The 20,868-nt window shown below is 33.0% G+C and overlaps 2 protein-coding genes across 3 annotated transcripts; both read left to right on the forward strand.

Moving 5' to 3' along the window:
• The first annotated feature begins 3,874 nt into the window (after window positions 1-3,874).
• Window positions 3,875-5,834, forward strand: LOC7498020 (uncharacterized). Its single transcript, XM_002314601.4, has 5 exons — window positions 3,875-4,080; window positions 4,849-4,963; window positions 5,074-5,163; window positions 5,309-5,407; window positions 5,522-5,834. The coding sequence occupies exons 1-5, from the start codon at window positions 4,013-4,015 to the stop codon at window positions 5,621-5,623; spliced, it is 474 nt and encodes a 157-aa protein (XP_002314637.2). The 5' UTR covers window positions 3,875-4,012; the 3' UTR covers window positions 5,624-5,834.
• A 767-nt stretch (window positions 5,835-6,601) lies between these two features.
• On the forward strand, window positions 6,602-20,288 carry LOC18102483 (actin-related protein 9). 2 transcript variants are annotated; one of them, XM_024610110.2, is made up of 20 exons: window positions 6,602-6,793; window positions 6,872-6,944; window positions 7,040-7,149; window positions 7,226-7,285; window positions 7,381-7,446; window positions 7,955-8,054; window positions 8,999-9,207; window positions 9,458-9,578; window positions 11,074-11,138; window positions 12,211-12,300; window positions 13,096-13,146; window positions 14,306-14,437; window positions 15,325-15,414; window positions 15,511-15,581; window positions 15,694-15,893; window positions 15,975-16,018; window positions 16,115-16,164; window positions 16,910-16,955; window positions 19,760-19,810; window positions 19,960-20,288. In XM_024610110.2, the coding sequence occupies exons 1-20, from the start codon at window positions 6,791-6,793 to the stop codon at window positions 20,101-20,103; spliced, it is 1,776 nt and encodes a 591-aa protein (XP_024465878.2). In that variant the 5' UTR covers window positions 6,602-6,790; the 3' UTR covers window positions 20,104-20,288. The 2 variants fall into 2 exon arrangements, 1 of the variants encoding a protein (XP_024465878.2); XR_002984129.2 differs by lacking the exon at window positions 15,975-16,018 and having other exon boundaries at window positions 6,608-6,793; window positions 19,960-20,058.
• The last annotated feature ends 580 nt before the right edge of the window (window positions 20,289-20,868 follow it).

Below are 20,868 nucleotides of genomic sequence, written 5' to 3' on the forward strand. Positions count from 1 at the left end.
TTAGGATGCAAATGCTGGATCTGGTGGCATTTTCAACGATGATGTCCTAGTAGAGGAATAATATATAGAGGAATAATATATATATATATCATCAAATTATATCAACAAATATGAACCGTTTATTGTAAAAGTCCAATGATGGGTAACCTGTTCAGATTCTCAACACATAACAAAAACAATTGAAATGCAAATTCATTGTAGCCACGTTTATATTTTTCTATTCAGTGTAATGACTTCTTTATTTTTTCCTTGAAAAAATTACTTATCTTTGAATTAGAGATATTTTTGTCTTTTTGCATTGTAAATTAGTTATTATTAGTTTATTTGAAAGTATTATAAGGTTTTCCCATGTATTAATGGATAATTAAATAACCAAAATGTCCCCCAAACCAATAAAACTTACATTGTCGGGTAGGGGTGTTTTTGCCTTTTACTTTTTGTACGGTGGAATTATGCTCATGTCCTTGGAACCAAAAAAATAACAAATGGAATAAGAGTAATAGGGGTTTTTTCCCTTGAGTATTTTGTTGATTGTTGGTTTGATTAAGTGCAATAGCATCATTCATCATTTAAATAATATATTTAAAAAATATGTATTGTTAGCGCAAGGGAGACACCACACACTCTAAGCACGCGTGCGCGAAATCCCCTAATGGTTAAAAATATGTTTTTGTCATCTCATTTTTTTCTTTGTCGTCTTCTCTTTCTTCTTGGGTGGCACTTATAGGCTTACGGTCACCGATTTGTCGTCAGTTGACCTTTTTTTTTTTTCTCTCTTACCCTGAAAAATAAGTTATGGTTCTCATTGTTATTGGTCTTTCAAATTCAATCCTTTGGTTTTGATTTCTGATTACTGTCCTTTTTTTTTGTTAAACTTTTTTTTGTTTTTAATTTAATCATTCAATCTTGATAAGTAATATATATTGTTTTTCAATTTGGTCATTTCTCTTTTGTTTTTTTAGTTTTTTTTTCTTGGTCTTTTTTATCAAAGTTTTTATGGTTTTTAATTTTATCATTCAAATCGGGTTTATAGTTTTTGTTTTTTTCAATAATACTAGTGGTAGTGGTAGTGGTGGTGGTAATAATAAAGATAATGACAATAATAATAATAATAATAATAATAATAATAATAATAATAAGGATAAGGATAAGGATAAGAAGAAGAATAGTAATGTTGATCATTATAATAATAAAGATGATGATAATAATAATAATGATAATGATGATCATGTAATAATATTTTATTATAACTGTAATGGTAATAACTATGATAATAATAGTAGTAGTGAAATGAAAAAAAAAATGAAAAAATATTTTATTACTACCACCACCATTACTACTATTATTATTACAACCACTACAATTACCATTATTAGTATTATTATCACCACCACCACTGCTACCACTACTACCGGAATGAAATAAAAAGGAATAGGAATGAAATAAAAAATTAAAAGAATGAGGTCTGAAACTGTAAAATGAATAAGAATAAAATAAGAAATTAAAAGAACGAGAATTGAAATGAAAAACAAAACATATAAGAAATTATAATTGAAGAACTAAATTGAAAAAAAAAACTTCTATAAAAGGAATAAAAAACAACTTCTATAAAAATGAGAAATAAAATTGAAAACCAAACAACAAAGAGGATAATAATGTACTTTAGATGTTAGGAGAAAGAAAAAAAAAGAAAAGAAAAACAGATGACCACCAACAACAATTTAACCACCATAGGTCTACACGTACCATACCATGTGAAAGAGGAGAATCGCACATTTAGTGAGACAGCAGATGACCAGATTTGCTACCGGATAATGTCACACGTGCCATCTAAATGGTGCAGATGTCACCCACTCGCTAGCTCGTTTGGAACACGCGCCAATAGATTTCTGAAAAAAAATTTGGAAAAAAAACATGAAAAATACCAAAACACCTTATGAAACCTGTTAATTACACAAATATCAATGTGAAAATGCCAAAATACCTCCAGAGATAGGTTTTTTTTTTTTGTCTTTTCTAAGGTTAAAAATGTGCTTTCACTGTACATGGATTATGAAAAACCATAAACACCTCTGCACAACAGCTCAATAAATTTTTGTTCTTAGGGGAAAAGAATTATTTTTACGGTTAAGAAACTTATAAAAAATCAATAAAACCCTTAGTCAACAATTATAAATTTCATTGATTCAGGGGTAAAAGAGTATTTTTATTGTATAAAAAAGATACATACATCTCCAAATAATAATGAATTAATGAAAAAGACTAATAAACCCCCGGCTTCAAGGCTTAAATTTTTTCAACTTAATATTAAAAAAATAATTTAATTTAGCTATCCACAATAAATTATATATACAGAAATAAAGTTAAACTCCCAAACCTTTTCGCTTTTCTTTGAATATTTAAAAGAGAGATCGGTATTGTAGAATTCGCTGATAATAAAATAGGGAAAGATTCATGCTGATAATAAAAAAGAGAAAGATTCATCAAACAATCAAGCCTCAAACAAAAAAATAATCTTGATAGAATCAATACTCTTGATATATGTAATAGAGTTTGACTAGCTTGTAACTCTCCAATGACGTTGGCTTCTTTACTTCAAACTTGGATTTTTCTGTATAAACTTATCCGAGCTTTGATTCCGAGAGCTAGTAGAGTTGCGAACCAGTGAAATTTTATTTCCGATTTGCCAATTGCGAGACTGGTTTCCATTGATATGCTATGGTAGCCACCATTATGATTTGCATTTCTTTTAGGAAAAAAAACATGCTCTTCTAAGGGTTTATGTTTCCTCCACTAATTCCTGCACACTACACCTCTTGCGCCATAGAGGATGAGGCAGTGATGCAGCCAAGCTCGAGATAGTAGATAATTCTGAGGGAATATATTTGTTATAATTAGGTAATGATTTGTTTCATATACATTATTTGAATGACTTATAGATATATTTATAGATTAATAAAACAAATTTAAGTTCAAGAGGAGTTGTGATCGCGTTAGATCAGAATAATAACTTAAAAAAACTGTAACTTTTGATTTAACTGCTAGATCGAGTTCGGATTTCTACAAGAGTTTCCGTAGAGGTTTTCACTATTATAGCATCTATGACGCTATGCAGACCATCAGATTTTGAGATATCAATATTCTTGTCCTAGAACCCTGGTTTGAGTAGTTTTGTTATTTTCCTTGATTAATTCGGATTTCCTACTTGTTTTGAATTTTATGGTTATTTACTTTTGTATTTTTAAATTTTTATTTTATTTTTTAGTTTAGGTAGGTTTTCTAGCCTGTTTAAGGTTATGAAAACCTTATAGAAAGAAAGATTTTATTGATATTTTTTTTTTTAAAAAAACTATAAATTTAGGGTTAAATACCCCTTACTCAACAAATATTTGTGTTTTGTTTTTGTTGTTATCTTTAACTTTGTCCACATCACATAGCTTTCAATCATACAAGCTTCTTTAGTAGATATATACATTAGCCATGGGGCCATAACCATAACTCAAACCATAACAATTTGGCAATATATTTCGGTTTGTTTCTGTGGTGAAAAAATTATGTTTTAATTATTTTAATATTTAATATTAAAAATAAAATTTTAAAAATAAAAAATATTATTTTAATATGTTAAAAAAAATATTTCAAAAAACAACATTAACATTCGCTACCATATCAATCACCGGAGATTGAGTTTGGTTTTCATTGGACGAGAAGAAATTATGGGGGCGAAAGAAAGATCAATCTCTAATTCTGTTGGAAATCCTGGTGGCATAGTTGGTAATTAACTGAAAGGACAGAACCTAATTATTACACTTAGATAATAATAGTAAAGGGCGTGCCCCTCTAATCTTTACATGTGTGTGTGTGTGTGTGTGTGTGTCTAATCTTTCTTGACCAACCCTGTCTTTGGTATATGCCACAGCTGAAAACTAGTAGAAATTAATTTCAAAAACACACATGCAGGGAGAGAGACCCACATAGATTCGAGAAGGAAAAAAACAACTGAGAGACAGGCATGGGGTTTTTCTCTTTTCTCGGCAGAGTTCTCTTCGCTTCCCTCTTCATCCTCTCAGCTTGGCAAATGTACACCATCACTTCCTTTCTCTCTTTTAGATCTCTTTGATTTTATCTACTTCTTCGTTTCATTGTCGCTTGTTAAGAAGGATTCATGTGCTTTTTATCTGGGCCCTTTCTCCCAGATCCGATGCTAGTTGTTGATGTCTTTATATTGCTGTTTTCGCTTATGGTTTTTTGTTTTTGTTAGATGTTCAACCCATTATGGAACTGGGTTCCAAACGTTTTAATTTTTTAACTTTATCGTCTCATTAGCAAAGAGAAAATGCCTAATGCCGTGAATCCTCTAGCTTCAGTGGAAAATTGCTTCTGCTGATGATTATTTGATCAATTATTTAGTCACATTTTTAGTATATTGACAAATGCACAAAGAAGCCCTTGTGCATTCTTGAAGTCTGATTTTACTGCTGAAATTGATCTTCATGGTGTCTCCTAAAACGAGCAATGTGATGTGTAACAATGCTTTATCATGTAATACCGTGTTCTGATTTTTTAATGTTTCAAAAAGCATGCCTAATGATTGGCAGCTTCTAAACTACCATTTTCTGTCGAGCTTCGTTATTTAGCTTGGGGGGTTTATGGTATTTTTTGAACTAAAAAGCTAGGTGATACTAGCTTCTGTGAACTTTGATGTTCTCTATGCTATCGGTAAACTAATGCTTGACTAAATCTATATAGTCATCAATTTGCAATGCTCTCGTACGGTTAACTGGGGTTGTTGAGCACTCCAGCAAAATGTTGCATGCTTCTGTATTGATGTTGTTTGTATATGCTTAGGTTCAACGAATTTGGCGAAGATGGTGGCCCTGCTGTGCCGGAATTGATTTCCAAGCTTGCTATTGTCAAGAAGCATATTTCCTCTCAATTGGGGGTAGTGGTCTCGGACATTGATGTAAGAAATTTTCCCCTTAACCTGTTGCTTCTGTAATTCTTGCATATTTTTTTTGGTGTCATTTCACTTTGTATGCTGCTCACTTTCTGATTCAGAGGTATTTTATGCAGCCTAGACATTTGGTAGCGGGCATGATTGTTCTAAAGGGTCTTGGAGGCTTTTTATTTGTATTTGGCAGCCCTTTTGGTGCTTATCTCCTGGTTAGATTTTCCTTTCCTTTGGGTCTTTATTTGATTGATCGCCTTTAGAATGTGATGAAGCATTACTTGGCTCTGCCCAGAAGCTGCTTCTGATTCATACAGTCATCATCAAAGTAAATATTTCAGTATTTCTATTTTGCTTCAGCTTACCTACTTGGCGCTTTCCTCCCCAATTCTGTACAACTTCTATGACTACGATCGGGATGAGTCCAAGTACTTTGTTCTGTTAAATGAATTTTTGCAGGTTTGTCTTAACATGACCTTTTGATGTTGTTTAGCTCCCCTTTTCTCTTGTTCTTCTATTTTGCATTTATGCTGGGAAACCACCTTTATTTTTGGGTTGGTGATGTTTTTGCAGAGCGTTGCACTTTTTGGTGCATTGCTTTTCTTCATAGGGATGAAGAACTTGATTCCAAATAGACAGCTCAAGAAGAAGACTCCCAAGGCAAAAGTGGGCTAGGCATAACGAAGAAGCAAACTTTAAAGATTGGATGATTGTTGTAGGTGCTGAAAATTTTCAGGGTGTCGAGTGGCTGCACATATCATATATCTATGGATGTTTCCGAAGCTCTATCTATATGATACCCAAATTTGTTAGTTCTTTTGTTGTTTGGCTCGATATACTTTCCATTTTATCTAATGAAATTTATTTATCATCTGTTAAGCTAGAATATGGCTATGATTTTCGCGAATTTATGAATGGTTGGTCATGGATTAATATTTTTTAAGCCTCAGTTACCCAGTTAGACGAGTAATTTTACTAAACCAGAAAAGTATTCTGTTCATTTAATTTTTGGGGCCAGACGATTATCAATACGTTCACCTCCAAAAATTATCTCTTGGTTACTGACCCGGCATTTTCCATTGTGTTCTCACTCCTCTGTTGTTCGAAACCATTCCAAGCAATGTCCCAAGTTAACAATTAATTAACTTCTAGTACTAAACATGGATTAAAATTTAATTGGGTTAAATTTAGAGTTTGTTTGATTTTGTGTTTTAGAAATGTTTTTGAAAAAATTATTATTTTTTATTTTAAATTAAATTTTTTAATGTTTTCTGATCATTTTGATACAGTAATATTAAAAAAAATAAAATTTTTAAAAATATTAAAATAAAATTTTTATAAATAACTTTTTTTTTTAAAGAACTGCTGTGCTCTTAAACATTGAAACAAGTATATTTTATTTACTGTTCTTAATACTTTGGAAAATTTATTAAGTTCTTTTAAATATACTATAAAGGTGTATTTTTTAGATGGATTTAGTTTTGGTTTATGTTGTCTCAAAAATATTTTTATATTGTCAAACAAAAGAAATCAATGCCCTTTATGTAAAAAATGTTTTTTTTCTAACAATGAAAAAAATAAAATTCAGAATGTTGCAATAACTTTGCAAGAGTTAGCAATTGACGTGTCGTTCAAAAATGATAGATAGCTGATGGTACACTGGTTAGTTTTCACTCTTCAGTTCTCCCTCGTAGAAAAATCGCTCGCTCCAGTAATAAAGAAACGTTTTTGGACAAAACGCCGAAGACGACTGTAAATAGAAGGAAGAAACGCAGACGAAGTGGAGTGAGCACAGCCAGTTTAAAACAAGTCTCTCCTGCTGCTCTCCTCTTCTTCACAGAAATGGTAAAAGCGCCAACAATTCTCTTTTCGTTTTTTTAAATCAAGTCAAACTGTTAAGCATTTTTTTTTGTTTAATGACAGGATTACTTGAAGACGGTAATCCCTTCACAGCTCGTCTCCGACCGAGGATCCAATTTAGTAGTCATCAATCCAGGTGCTCCACTTTAGAACCCTAGAAAATCAAATCATCATCCATTATAGCAAGTAAATAAAACCGATTTTTAATTTTGTTAATTGTAATTGGTTTAGGCTCTGCAAATATCCGAATAGGATTAGCTACACAAGATGCACCGTTAAATATTCCTCACTGCATTGCTCGTTATACTAATCAAATTCCCAAATTCAAAGTCCAAGATCAGGTCAGTTCTTACTTACCACTTTTCTACCTTTTTACAGCTTTACTTTGTTTTGTTGTTAAATTTTTTTCGCTTTTAGATGCTGAATTCGCAGATTACAACAGTACAGCATATGGAACGCGAGAAGGCATATGATATAGTGAGTTAACTCCGTGCTATTCGCATTTTTTGTCTCTACGTTTGCCGAGGAACAGTGTAAGACTTGATTTTTTTTTCCTTCCTTTTTTCTTGAAGATAGCATCGTTATTGAAAATACCTTTTCTGGATGAAGAGGTTGCCCACAATTCTTTCCCACGCAAGGTACCTACTACTAATCCATTCAGCCTAATTTAGTCTCTGTCATGGTGGTCTGTAGATCAATATCGGTTTTCTGGTGTTATTATTCTTATAATCTCCACTTTGGAAGAATTTCTGCTTCTCTATTAACTGGTTTAGAAGGCTTTGACAACTGTGGCACTGTCTCTGGAGTTCTCTTTTCGCAATCCTGCTTTTTTGTGGTTATATATGTGATTCTTAGGGTTTCAACCGGAGTTTTCAAAAATTTTGATTTTTTTTTTGCTTCAAATTAATTCTTTTTTGGTGTTTTTCGATCGTTTTGATGTGTTGATGTCAAAAATAAATTTAAAAAAATGAAAAAAATATTATTTTGAGAAAAACATTTTGAAAAGCAACCGTTATCACTATCCCAAACACCCTATTAAAGTGAGTATAAAATATATAGTTTAGAGGGACAAGGGGCTATAGACATGCAGCTCAGTTAATGGTTAGAAATTGCTTATGGAATTATACTAATCAACTCATACTGCAGATAGGACGTGCTGATGGATACAATCCACAGAGTGGCAGGGGTGTGGCTTTCCAATGGGCTAATGTATATGAGCAGGACACTAATTCCTCTTTGGCTTTAGGTAATAGAATGAATGTTGTTCTCTCTAATATACATGATAGTTACGACAAACTGAATTACCTTTTGTACTAGTTATGATGTTTCCATCTTTAAAACTTTCAAAACCTTTTGGTGGGCATCTTGTTTGACCTGGAAAGTGTATGACATACCATCTCTAATTACTTCAGAAGTCATGATGGAATCTTGGTACAGTTTACCATTATTGCTCATTTAATATTATTGCGTCATGTTTGAAGGTTTGTATATTATTAATTACATTTGACTTGGATTAATTTAGCACTGGTGGGGCCAGATTACATGAAGATGGAGTCTGTTATCTTTAAATATATGCTATGAAAAAAATGGTACCAAGGCAATGAAAAATCCAGAATCTGATGTTTCGAAGGGCCAGATGTAACATTTTCATTTTGGGGTGGCCATCACATGGGAACTTATTTGGTAGCCCCCCACCCCCAATTCATCCGTGCCAATGGTTTACCATCCCTATGCAGGGTCAAAAGACTACGTCAAATTGTTTTGGATAGATAGTAGATTTTATTGATGGATTATTTTATTTTGCTTTGTGGTTTTGACTTCAGATAAGAGATCCTTGGCACATTTCATAGTGATTCCTTTGCATAGGTTGCTCTTGATTGATAGACTGCATTTTTATGGTGTTGTCTGTGCTTATTGTCTGGCATTAAATAATATATGTTGGCTGTGTGATCTTTATGGTTACACTGTTTTTTAAATATAAAGCTTGAAGGATCAATTACTTTCTCATTCAAGTGATGGTTCTTATTTACCTGTTGTATTTTGTGTATTCTGAGTTTCTGACTACTCTTGATTTTTGTGCCACATCTGATAAAAAATAAGTTCGCAGGCATTAAGGCTTTTAGCTTTCCTATTAATTAGTTTCAAGTGAATTTGTGTCTAGATCCTAAAACGTGCAAATTGTTTGTGCAGGATCATCAAAAAATGAAGGTACAAGTGGCGAGTATGTGAAGAAACATGAAGGCACTGATGCTGAGGGGATTAGTTCAGGGGAACGCAAATTCAGAGGACACATTTTTGGTGAAGAAGCGCTTAGAATCTCCCCAACAGAGCCATACTGCTTAAGCCGTCCTATTCGCAGAGGTCATTTCAACATCTCACAACATTATCCTTTGCAGCAGGTTTCGTCCTTGCATTAATTATCTTACAAACATGATTTCATTTGTATGTGCCCTTTTCAGCTGAAGGAGAAAAACAATACCACTTTTCCTCTTTGGAAAGTGCTATTATGTACTGCAACCTTGTGTGTCTGTTGTTGATGTGGACCCAGCTTAACATTGTTGCATTATTTTCCAACAGTTTTAGCATATCCATAATATAAGAAGCCATGCTCTAGTTATTTACTGGTATTTTCTTATTTCTATTGCTTAGGTGCTTGAGGACATACATGCTATTTGGGATTGGATATTGATAGAGAAACTGCATATCCCTCACTCGGAAAGAAACATGTATTCTGCGATCCTTGTTTTGCCAGAAACATTTGATAATCGCGGTAATGATATCTTGGTAGTTTTTTTTTATATAGCTTATGATAACTTCAGAGGAAAAATCTAGTCGTTATTCTCATGTTGGTCCCATGGATGAAATGAAACATGTTAACAATGTGCACTTACTATGAATGATCAACCATGGTTGAAGCAAGACCCTATCATGTTTGTTAATCAAATTAGTGTTGATGTAGCCCTACTCTATCAAGAGTCCAGGTAGCATGGCTAGTTGAATAATGTTTTTAAATCACCCCAAACCCCAAGGTAAAAGAACAGTTTAGACTCTAAAGTAAGCTCATTTCATAAAGTGCTGTCAAAGTGCATAAAGCTGCAGGCATTAATTTTCTTTTTTTCATTTTCCTCAAAAATTTTATCAGGACACAATCTATGACCTTTTAATCTATGACCTTTTCACCATGCTTTTCAAAGTATCAGTTAGTCAATCACTCATATTCTCTGCTTTGGGGTTCTTTGTGAAGTTGCACCACGTGCTAACTTTTGGGTGGAGTTTGGTACGAGGTTAAAAAATGAGGATGAGTTATTACAAGAGCAATTTTTAAGGGTGTAAAATTTAGTTTTAAGGAGTTTTGGTATGTTTATGAATTGAAGGTGAATTGCTAGTGGAAAAAGAGAGAAATTAAATTATTAGTAATGACTGGTGAGAGAGACATAAAAAATTATTAGGTGTGTATTTTGAGATCAAAAGGCACAAGAGAGAGTAAAAACCAAATAATATTGCTTGGAGGGCAAAATATACCTTCCAAAAACATCAATTTGGGGGTACTTAGTATCCCCTCAATAATTAAATCCCTTCCAAAAATTGAATCAAGCATGCTTAAATGGCACAGGGGTAATTCTTAGCTCCCATTACCGTTTTAGCAAACATACCCTTAAGGTAATAGGTGATTTTACTGAATTGTATTTATTTCTTTTGGGAATAGTTGATTCACATTTAAAATTGTGCACTTTACTTTTATTAGGCATGTGCTTGCATATTTCTGCTATATGCCTTGGGCTAGTGAGCCCCTTTGCATTCGTGTTTGCCTGGGCTGTTAATATCACTGGCTTGAAGTCTATTTCAGATGTTCTGTCATTTTGTTGTGCTAGTGTAGCCAAAATGCGAGTTTCCTTTATTTTCATGCACTTACATGTTTTCTTGGCCTGGATCTGCTTTTCCCTACTCTCTTTTGTTCACTGGCCATTCTATGGCCAATTAGTGCAACTGGGTCAACGCAAAAAAGAAAACATTTGGAAGCTCTACCTTGCATACCTGGTTTTTCTCAGCTCCTTTCCTTCTACGACACACTGGTCTTGATTTCTTTCTTTTTTTCCTTTTCCTTTTCCTTTTCTTTTTCTGTTTGTCTTATTGGTGCGTTAACTGCTTCATGGATGCTTATGCTTCTCCAGTTCTCCTATAAGGTCACATCTTCACATTTGGTTTAGCAGGGAATAGAACTTGGATAACTCTAGTAATGTCCTGTTGTTACATGTCATGAACAGAAATAAAGGAAATGCTGTCTATAGCATTACGAGACTTGCGCTTTAGCTCTGCAGTAGTACACCAGGTCAGAGACTTCTTTTGTTATTTTTTTGAAAAAAATAATTTTACCTGGTGATATTTTAATATATGGTTCCAGCATCAGATTGTAGTTTTTGGTGGCGAAGGTTGATAGACATCAATCAATTTATTGTTCATATGTTGTTTGAATGTTGGAGTTGGAGACAGTTATGCTAGGCACAGTAGAAATTGTTTTCGAAGGGGATTCTATTGGTGTGGATAGATCTGTAACAATGAAGTCGTGTGGCATGAGGAAGGTTTGGAGGTCATAGATGAGTGAGAAAGATTTTGGTTCTTTTCTTTTTTGGTTTCAGAAAAATATTTCCCCCCTTATTTTTTGTGCAACTGAAAATTGTAATTGCCAACTTTAAATTGCGACACTCTTCATAAAGTATTCCATTAATTTATATTTTTAACATTTGATATTCTCTTGTTTACAAGGTTAATGATAATTTGGTAAAGATGAAGGGATGTAAAGAACAAATTAAAACAGGAAGGGGGTCATTTTAATTCGGTTATCATTGGAGGACATTCTGTCTGTCCAATTAATATTTTGTTTACTTCAGGTTTTGATTTGAAAATATTTGTTAATTACCTACTTGATTACTTCAATTTAAGGCATTGCCAAACATACTCATCAACAAATATACTCAAAATCTCAAACATGTGAATTTACTTGACTACTTTCATACTTAGTTGATTATTGACTAAAATTTGGATAAATTACTATAATTTATAGTTGAAAAGAAAATCAATGATATCAATTTAAGATCTAGGTCATATTTCAGCATCCAACTTCTTACTTCAGACCCACCATGCCAGTGCCTTTACCTACCATTCTTTTAGCTTGGTTTACATATCTATTGTTTTTTTTCCAGTTTCAATCAGTTCCTCATTATTTTGAAAGCAGCAAATTAAACTGTGCATTCCGTTTGAGATGGTGCAATAAAGAGCACTTACAATTTCGTTAAATTTGTTGGTTGCTATCGGTAGTCTTCTTTATTGATTTGCTTTTCCACATTGACACTGTTATGGTATACACTCCTATATGATGATTTATTCTGAAATGATTGTTGCAGGAAGGTCTTGCTGCAGTTTTTGGGAATGGGTTATCGACAGCATGCATTGTTAATATGGGTGCTCAGGTGACATCTGTTGTTTGTGTTGAGGTAACTGCAATTTTATTCTTAAATTTAGCTTCATAAACATCCAGGCTATGCTGTCCAAATATACCCCGTTTGCTCAATGGTTCACTGGTCAATTACACTGCTGCCCTCTGTTAGAAGGGGGACTGCAGTTTTGAACTCCCATTGGGGTGGGCGCAATGAAGGGAATACTTTATCAATGATCAAGGGAAAAAAAATGCTTTATTGTCAACACAGTAGTGAGTTTGGGTGATGAAAAATCTCCTGTGTAAATATAAACAAAAAATGTTTTGAATTCAAATATTTTCTTTTGTTACTATTTTTACCACTATAAAGAACATTTTGGACTCTGTTGCCACCACCCCATCGTTGTCATCATGCTACCCCAACTATTATAAGGTGTTGTTACTCTCTATACCTTTCTCACCTTCTTCGAATCAACATTGGCTCCCTGGTTGCACTACTATTGATCTGCCTCATTCAGTATTTTACTGGTTTTAGAATCACCAATTATTCCATCTTTATCTTAAAAACTTCTGATGCCACCTTGACCACTTCAGTATCTTTGTTGCTTCTTCAAGCATTGTCATTGCACCTCCATGTTGCTCTCATCCCACTAGAAGTACTTGTCTTTTTTGGTGTGTAGTTGCAAGGAAGCAAATAACTGCTTGTCATGTGGCTTTGCCCCTCCTCCCCTAAACTGAGATTCTTTTTCATTCTTTTTAGTTTTACCTAACAGTGTCATTTGGTCAATGCTTACAATGTTATATCAAGGCCATGTCACTGTGATAACTAACTACTTTCAACTTGGGTTTTCAGGATGGTGTGGCTCTACCTAGTACAGAAAAGACTTTGCCTTTTGGTGGAGAGGTGTGGATTTTGGTTTCATCCTTCAGCTCACTACTGAACACTGAACTTGTTAAAAGCTTCAGTCAGTGAATATCTCTTACTTGAGTTTGTGTGATGTACATGCATACTTAATGTCCCTTAAGCTGTCCTGACAAGTCTAGCTTTCGGCTTCATATATTATACAATGCACATTTGTTGTTGTTGGCTGAACTTTTTTGTAATTTTTTTTTACAGAACATAAAACTGACCTTCTGATTGAGAACCCTTGTGATGAAATAACTTGTGGGATAATCAGCCTGACCAGATTTTAAGCTACCCATGCCAGGGTTAAAAGCTGCATTAGGGTGTGTTCAGGGATTGATGTCTAAAAACCATGGTTACCAAACATCCACTTGGGATCCCAAATTTTCTTTCTAGCTTGCCACACTTTAAGTTACCAACATCTGGATGGGATTCCGGGCGTGCTTTTTATCTCAAACTGGCTTTTTGTCAACTCTACCACAATCCCAAAAGACATACCTAGTAAGGGGGATTTTAGATTGGGAGAGTGGTAACTATGAGGCCACCACCTTAATGATGCATACTGTTCTGCAATCTGCTGCAACTTCAATGATCAGCATAACTTGTTCCACTTTAATTTTTAGTAGAAATCTACCAATTCTGATGATCTTAGGTTTCCTTATGCTCTCTTCATTTTCCACGCCATTGTTCCTGCCAGCAGGGTGATGGTTACTTGCTTCAGAGTCTTTCCAAAAAATGATATTACCATCCCATGGTGATATAAACGTTAACTCTAGGGGAAAAAAGAAGAAGAGACAAGGATGATGATATCCTTATGGAACACAAATGGGTGATTTAGTATTTATCCACTCTCATACCTTCAATGTTGAGAGCCAATTAAAAAGCAGGGCACATGTTTAGATTGTGCTGGTCATGCTTCATGTCTTATGCTTTCTGACTCAGTATTTCTAGTTTCTTGGTTTTAGGGAAATTTCATATAACAAAATTCAAATGCACTCTGGGACAATCTGCATCAACGTGATGCTTGAATGATTATCCTTTGAACTGATGGTGTTTTAAATGTCACTTGCTGTTTAGCTTCTGTAAATACTATATGTAGAATATATCTGCCTCATATTCTAGTCAAAGTTTATTTCATTGTGAATCAACTTTTCATCAGGATATATCAAGATGCCTTCTGTGGACTCAGAGGCATCATCAGACATGGCCCCAGGTTCGGACTGACATGTTGACAAAGCCTATAGATTTGTTGATGCTTAACCGTCTTAAAGAGTCCTATTGTAAAATAAAGGTCAGTTTATTTTTCTGTAATTTTTCAGTTTATTGTCATGCATCAGCTACACTGCCAGTTTCTTCCATTTTTTTAGCACACAAGTGTGCTTCCGCTTATTACAGAATCAGATTCGAGCTGATTTATAAAGTCAGTCTCTGGTGGTGATTGATTTCATTCTTGAATAAACCATGTTTTATATGTCATTTGTTACACCAAGGAATTTTGTCGGAGTTTTTTACACTTTAACTACAGAAAAAGGAAAATCAAAATCCTGATAATGATCTGTTATCTAGTTCCAAGAAACCTGTAACCATCTGGATCTTCAAAGTCGATATTTTTCACTCAAGTCTATTGCATTATTTTGTTGATCATCTTAAAATGCCATGAGAACTTAAGATTTCAGACATGAATGATGATTACATACCTCTATATTATGCCTTTCTTTTCAGGTTTATATGTAGAGTTCATGTTCCTATTTAACATGCTTGATTTTCCTTGAATTATATGCTGTTGACAATCACTGATGTTATATTTCTTGATGGACAGAAGTCCAACTGTGAAATAATTTTGTTGGTTGTGCCTTTTTTCTGCTAAAATAGTTTTACTGATGCTTCTTTTAATAGCATCCTCAATCATGTACTTCTTTGAAAATTTTGTGTACAATATCATCTGGTATTTAGTTTCCTTTGGTAGTTTGCTATTACTTCTGTTCTATTCAGCATGCATGAGCTGCCAAACACAGTCCTGGGAGGACTGATCCCCTAACCTTAGTTTATTATAAACCGAATCAGACACTCTTAAGACTTCAAAAGTGGTCCAGATACCCGTCAACAAGGCATTGCTACTGTAAGACTTTCTTTTTTTTATCATTTTGTTGCCTCTGCAATTTACTTCCCTGTGTACAGGAGGGGGAGCTTGATGCTGTTACTGTAGTTCATTCTTATGAGGATGGCATGCCTGCTGGATCTCACAAAACTCGACTAACTGCTCTTAATGTATGTCTTCTATTGTCAAAATTTTCTGAGATTCATCCTCTTCCTTAAGGATGTCTAGCTGAATAAAGTTATAATCTTGATTATTCTCATGAACAGGTGCCTCCCATGGGTCTGTTCTACCCCACACTTTTGGTTCCAGATATATATCCTCCACCACCTCGTTCTTGGTAGGATATATTTCGAGTTTTCTTGTTTTGCACTAGCTGTCCTACCTTGCCTGATTTAAACAATTGCGCTGAATTACTGGTTTTTTCTGACCATGACGCTGAGCATCATCAGGTTCCATGACTATGAGAATATGCTCGAAGATACATTGCATTTAGAATATCCTAGAAGGCCTGACATGTCAGATGGTTTATTTCCTGGCATTAATGTTGGATATCCTATGTGGGAGAGCTATCCGATTTTTCCTTCTAAGCCTAAGAAAGAAGAGAAGGTTGGCCTTGCTGAAGCTATCACTAGTAGCATTCTTTCCACTGGTAAGATTCATGTACAATTATTATACTTGCCTTAATTGAACTGTAATTTGATATTAACATAACTTGGTGCTCTATGGACAGGTCGTATAGACCTCCAAAGAAAGTTGTTTTGCAGTATACAATTGGTGAGTTTTGGCAGCAAGATTTACTGTACGAGATCGTACTCTTTATTTCTTGTTGCCTGGATGATTGACATAGTTTTTCTCTCTGTTGTCCTCTAGATTGGTGGAGAGGCTTTGACAGCTGGTTTTATTCCTGCTGTGGAGGAAAGGTTGGTTCCTTTTTTATTTTAATAGTAAAGCACATAATTTTGCCGTTGCTACCATGAGTACAATCCTTGTCTGTTATGATGAACCCTGTTTAAGATGCTTTCAAGTATGTGCAATATATTTAGTTAGCAATTGGAAAACCATAAAACAGCCATCAATGGATCATGATCTGGTGCGGGAAGACACCAGTGCAAACCTGTATTTTTTACAATCTTTCTCAGGCAAAGTTAAGGCACTTGTCAGATAAAAAGAAATAGTACTGAACCAACTTGACTCTTCTTTTCAAGGGGATAGATTATTTACCATCCCACTTATACCTGTCAACGTTCTTCTCAAGAGAGGAAGACTTTCAGCATTTCAGTTCAGAGAATATACTAACTCAACCAGGTGGATGAAGCTCTCGCTTCATTGTTCAAGAGGATTGCCTCACCTCCAACCTTTTTAGTCCTAGTCTGTTATGAGTCTTCTGACCATCTCAACCCAACTTAACTAAGACTTCAATCTCAAACTAGTTGGTGTCAGCTGCATGGATCTGTCTTCTCCATTTAATTACAGAAATTTAGTAGAATACAAAAAATATGTACCAAGTCAAGTGCTGAAGCTTTAGAATGTGCTTGTTTCAAAAAAGTTTCAATGAGGAGTCAATTAAATTCTGCTTAATTACAGCATTGTTTCAGTTCCTATAAAATGATGGTAGCTTCTTGATAATTTTATCTACTCAATTCATGTTCATCTTTCTTGTTGCAGAGTTTTACATGCAATTCCCTCAAATGAAGCAATTGATACTGTTGAGGTTAGCTTACAGATCTATTTTCTTCATGTTTATGACTAGTCTTTTCTGTCTTTGATTTCCTTGTTCATATCTATATTATATAATTATATACTTAAAATATCATGGCCTTTACTAGATGCAGAATTCATCAGATAACAATAGTGAATTATTTATTTAGTTGTCTTACAAGTATGACAATGTCCTGCTTAGAGTCTTGTTCTACTTATTAACTAGTCGGTGACCATTGCGCCTTTTTTATTTAGTTTTTATTATGATTATTATTTTTACAATATTGTTCAAATCGGAGGAAATACTCTTGAGAATTTTACCACTGACATCACTGGGGACTACATCAAATGAGGTTGTTGTGTTTGCTATCGATGAAGTCTTTAATTTGACATGTCTTTTTATATACGATAACTAATATTAAACTTCAAGTGGAACTGGCCATCATTGCTTATTGTATCATTTGATGAATTTAAATATGAAATATAAATTTTTTCACATATTTACCCTTTTAAACATGCTAGTTCGACATAATTAATTATTTATAGAGTTATTTATTAAAAAAAATGAAAATTCTTGATGCTTATTTGATTTAATTTCTTAATTATTTTCAAGTTTTGAAAACTATAATATAAAATGCATGATTATATATGGCATCAATTGATGAATCTAAATCCTGAATAGAAATTAATTCACAAACTTGTTCACACATCTACCTGCCTAAACATATTTATTCAACATAATTAAAAATATTTATAGAATTATGGAATAGTAAAAATCATATCTTACAATAAAATTAAAATTCTCGATTTGAATTTTTAATTACTCCTTTTAAAAGCAAAATATAAATTGTATGACTTGATTTCTTTTTTCTTTTTAAGAAAGGACTCGATTAAAAATTAAAAATTAATAAGGGTGTAAATGATATATAATTCAAATCTTATACCATTGTAAACTTTTAAATAACTTAGAGACAATTACTTTTTTTTGTTTGCTCTTAAACCTTAAATAAAATCAATTTAATTAATGATTCAAAGTTTTTAGATTACAACTAGTTATTTCACTTGTGCTTCGCCGCGGGTCGGATAATTTTTTTTGGCAAAAAAAAAAATACAATCTTTTCAAATGTTTTTTTTTTAAATGAAATTCTAATTATAAATCAAAACGACTATACATGCATTCAACTCACCTCTATTTGTGTCGATAAATACAAAAACAAAGTGTTAATGTGTCTATTCAACTCGCCTCGCTGCAGGTCGAATAATTTTTTTTTTCTAACGCCAAAGAATTAATGTGTGGGTGTTATTAGCATGTTTTTTGATATAGAATAAAAAATATAACCATAAATCAAAAAATCAATGCTTACATATAATAAAATATAGTAAAGGTTATATGCGTTAGTAAAAACATGTAAGATTTAAAGCTAATTTTTTAAATAGTAGAAAGGAACAATGTTGCAATTGCTACAGTGAAACATCATTTCTTTAGTCTTTGTATAATATTTTTTTTCAAAACAAATAAAAAAATTACAAAAGAATAAAGATAAAAATAAAAAGAATGGTATAAACAGGTCAAGTGTACAGTGATAAATATTCAAAGCAAATAATATTTTTTTTCAAAAAAGAAAGTGTAAAGAAAAAAAAGGAAAAACTAAAAAAATATTGCAAAAAATAAAGAAAAAAAATGGTGATAAATAGGTCAAGTGTAAAATGATAAAAATGCTTAATATAAAGAGAAAAATATATAAGAAAAACTTGTTTTCTAAAAAAAATAACCCTAAAAATTATAATTTTGCCACCGCTACAGCATCATTATAGTAAAAACAATTGATAAAAATTACAATTATGTCATGTGTACATGAACCATCATTTCCTTTTAGTATATTTATAATTTATCATCTTTTCTTTCTTCAAACTTGGTACCTATTTTTTTTTAATTCTTTTCTTTCTTATGTTCACATGTGGTAAGAGTGACCGTTTATGTTTTAACTTTTTTTAAATGGATTGTGAAATATTATTGGTTAGCATTTGAGTCTACTAACACGTAAGCAAACTACATGTCTTAATTATTCTATAACTCATTGTCTTATGCTCAAAATACATTTTATATTATATTTATTCAATCCAAAAATTTCTACTCATCAATTGATATTGGTTTAGATGAATTAAGAAACAGGAAAATTATTGTAATTGTAAGAAAAAAAATATTTTAGGATATGTGCATCTAATATATTCAATATTTCCAATCCATATTCAATTTAAAGAAATATTGCAAAATTATATTACATGATTTCATAATTTTGTTAGCAAGTGGTTTAATTGAAAAACAATAAGGATGTAAATCGAATATTATATTGTTATAAACTTTTAAATAATTTAAGGGGTTTTGATAAGGATTTGTTATAGTATGGAGACAATTTCCTTGCCTTTTTTTCTAGTTTTACTTCATAAAGAATATTCAATATACCACTTAAATTAAAGCTTATAACTTGAATTTTTACTTGGTTTAAATGCAAATAATAAAAAACAACAACTATATTGTAAGGAATCTTGATCTAAAGTTTTTTATTTAAAAAATCTCTTATTTTCTCTCCTCCAAGCTTCATTAATGTGTTATATAGACATATTACGTAAGGCATAAGGGACTCATCTTATTTTATAATTTTCACATGGGGTATTATATGATTAGTTAATAACTGATTCCCTTGCATGCATGACAATGAAATTTCAGCATGGTGAATTGTTATGTTTTACTATTATATATAGATAGATTGCTGTTTCAGATCTTGATATTATCCAACTTTCATGGTTATTAAATAGGTTCTACAGTCGAGAACAAATCCAACTTTTGTGTCTTGGAAAGGCGGAGCAGTAAGTCAACTATTCACTATTGTATTTTTTCTCTCCTTCATGCTTGTGGTTGGTTTTTGTGTGGTCAAATTTGAATTATATCAATTTTAGTTAGAATATTGATAACTTGATTTATTCCTCGTGTCATTTGCACAAATTGTTATTCGCAGATCCTTGGAGTTCTTGATTTTGGTCGTGATGCTTGGATTTATAGGGAGGACTGGATTCGGAATGGGATCCACGTTCAAAGTGGCAGAAAATACAAGGACTCGTACTATCTTCAAGCTCAAGCAACATGCTATATAAATTCTTAGAAGGTGACAGGAAGTGTGCTCTGATTTAGAGCTAGCAACTTCTGCTGAAACAAATTCTAATTTGATGAGAGCATTTAAAGTTTCCGAGCTCCCACTGTTGAGTTCTTTTTTTTTCTATTTTTTTTTTTTGTGGGGGGCGCAGAAATGATAATTGAGAAGGCCGTTTATTTTAAGAAGGTTGGACACATCTATGTGTACAGATGTTAGTGCCAGTTGCGCTTTTCATTAGCATATGCTTGGGGTGCAGCATGAAAATTCTCAACTTAATTGAGGTTAGCTGCCAAAACACCATCTGCCGAGTGAAACTGCATTTTTTTTTCCCTATCAGTTTTCCAAACGGCGTGGCAGTTTTAGACTGGGAGAGTGGGGTTTTGTAGCAAATGACGTTAAAACTGATGGGTGTGCTCGGGGAGTTAGAAACTTAGAATGAGCCCCTTTCCAGTCCATGATCCTATTGAGCTTCTGACGCTGTTTTCGGGTCAATGATATTGGAACTTTGACACTGTTGTGGGCTCGATGTAGACGATGCACTTCTAAAATTGTTTGGATAAAAAATGTGATCTCGGTTAATGAACAAGCTAGCTCAGAATAAACTCCTTTACTGTTGAATAAAAACTACTCTCTGAACACTTGTTTTTTAGCTATTTGTATATTTTGTAAGATTTAGGAGTAAAAAATCATCAATTCTGTTTTAGATTAAAATAATAAATTCTATGTAATTTAGAACTCGAGATCCAAATAACTAATGAGAAAGAAACAGAAAAT

Source organism: Populus trichocarpa, chromosome 10, assembly GCF_000002775.5.
Source record: "Populus trichocarpa isolate Nisqually-1 chromosome 10, P.trichocarpa_v4.1, whole genome shotgun sequence".
Lineage (NCBI taxonomy): Eukaryota > Viridiplantae > Streptophyta > Magnoliopsida > Malpighiales > Salicaceae > Populus > Populus trichocarpa.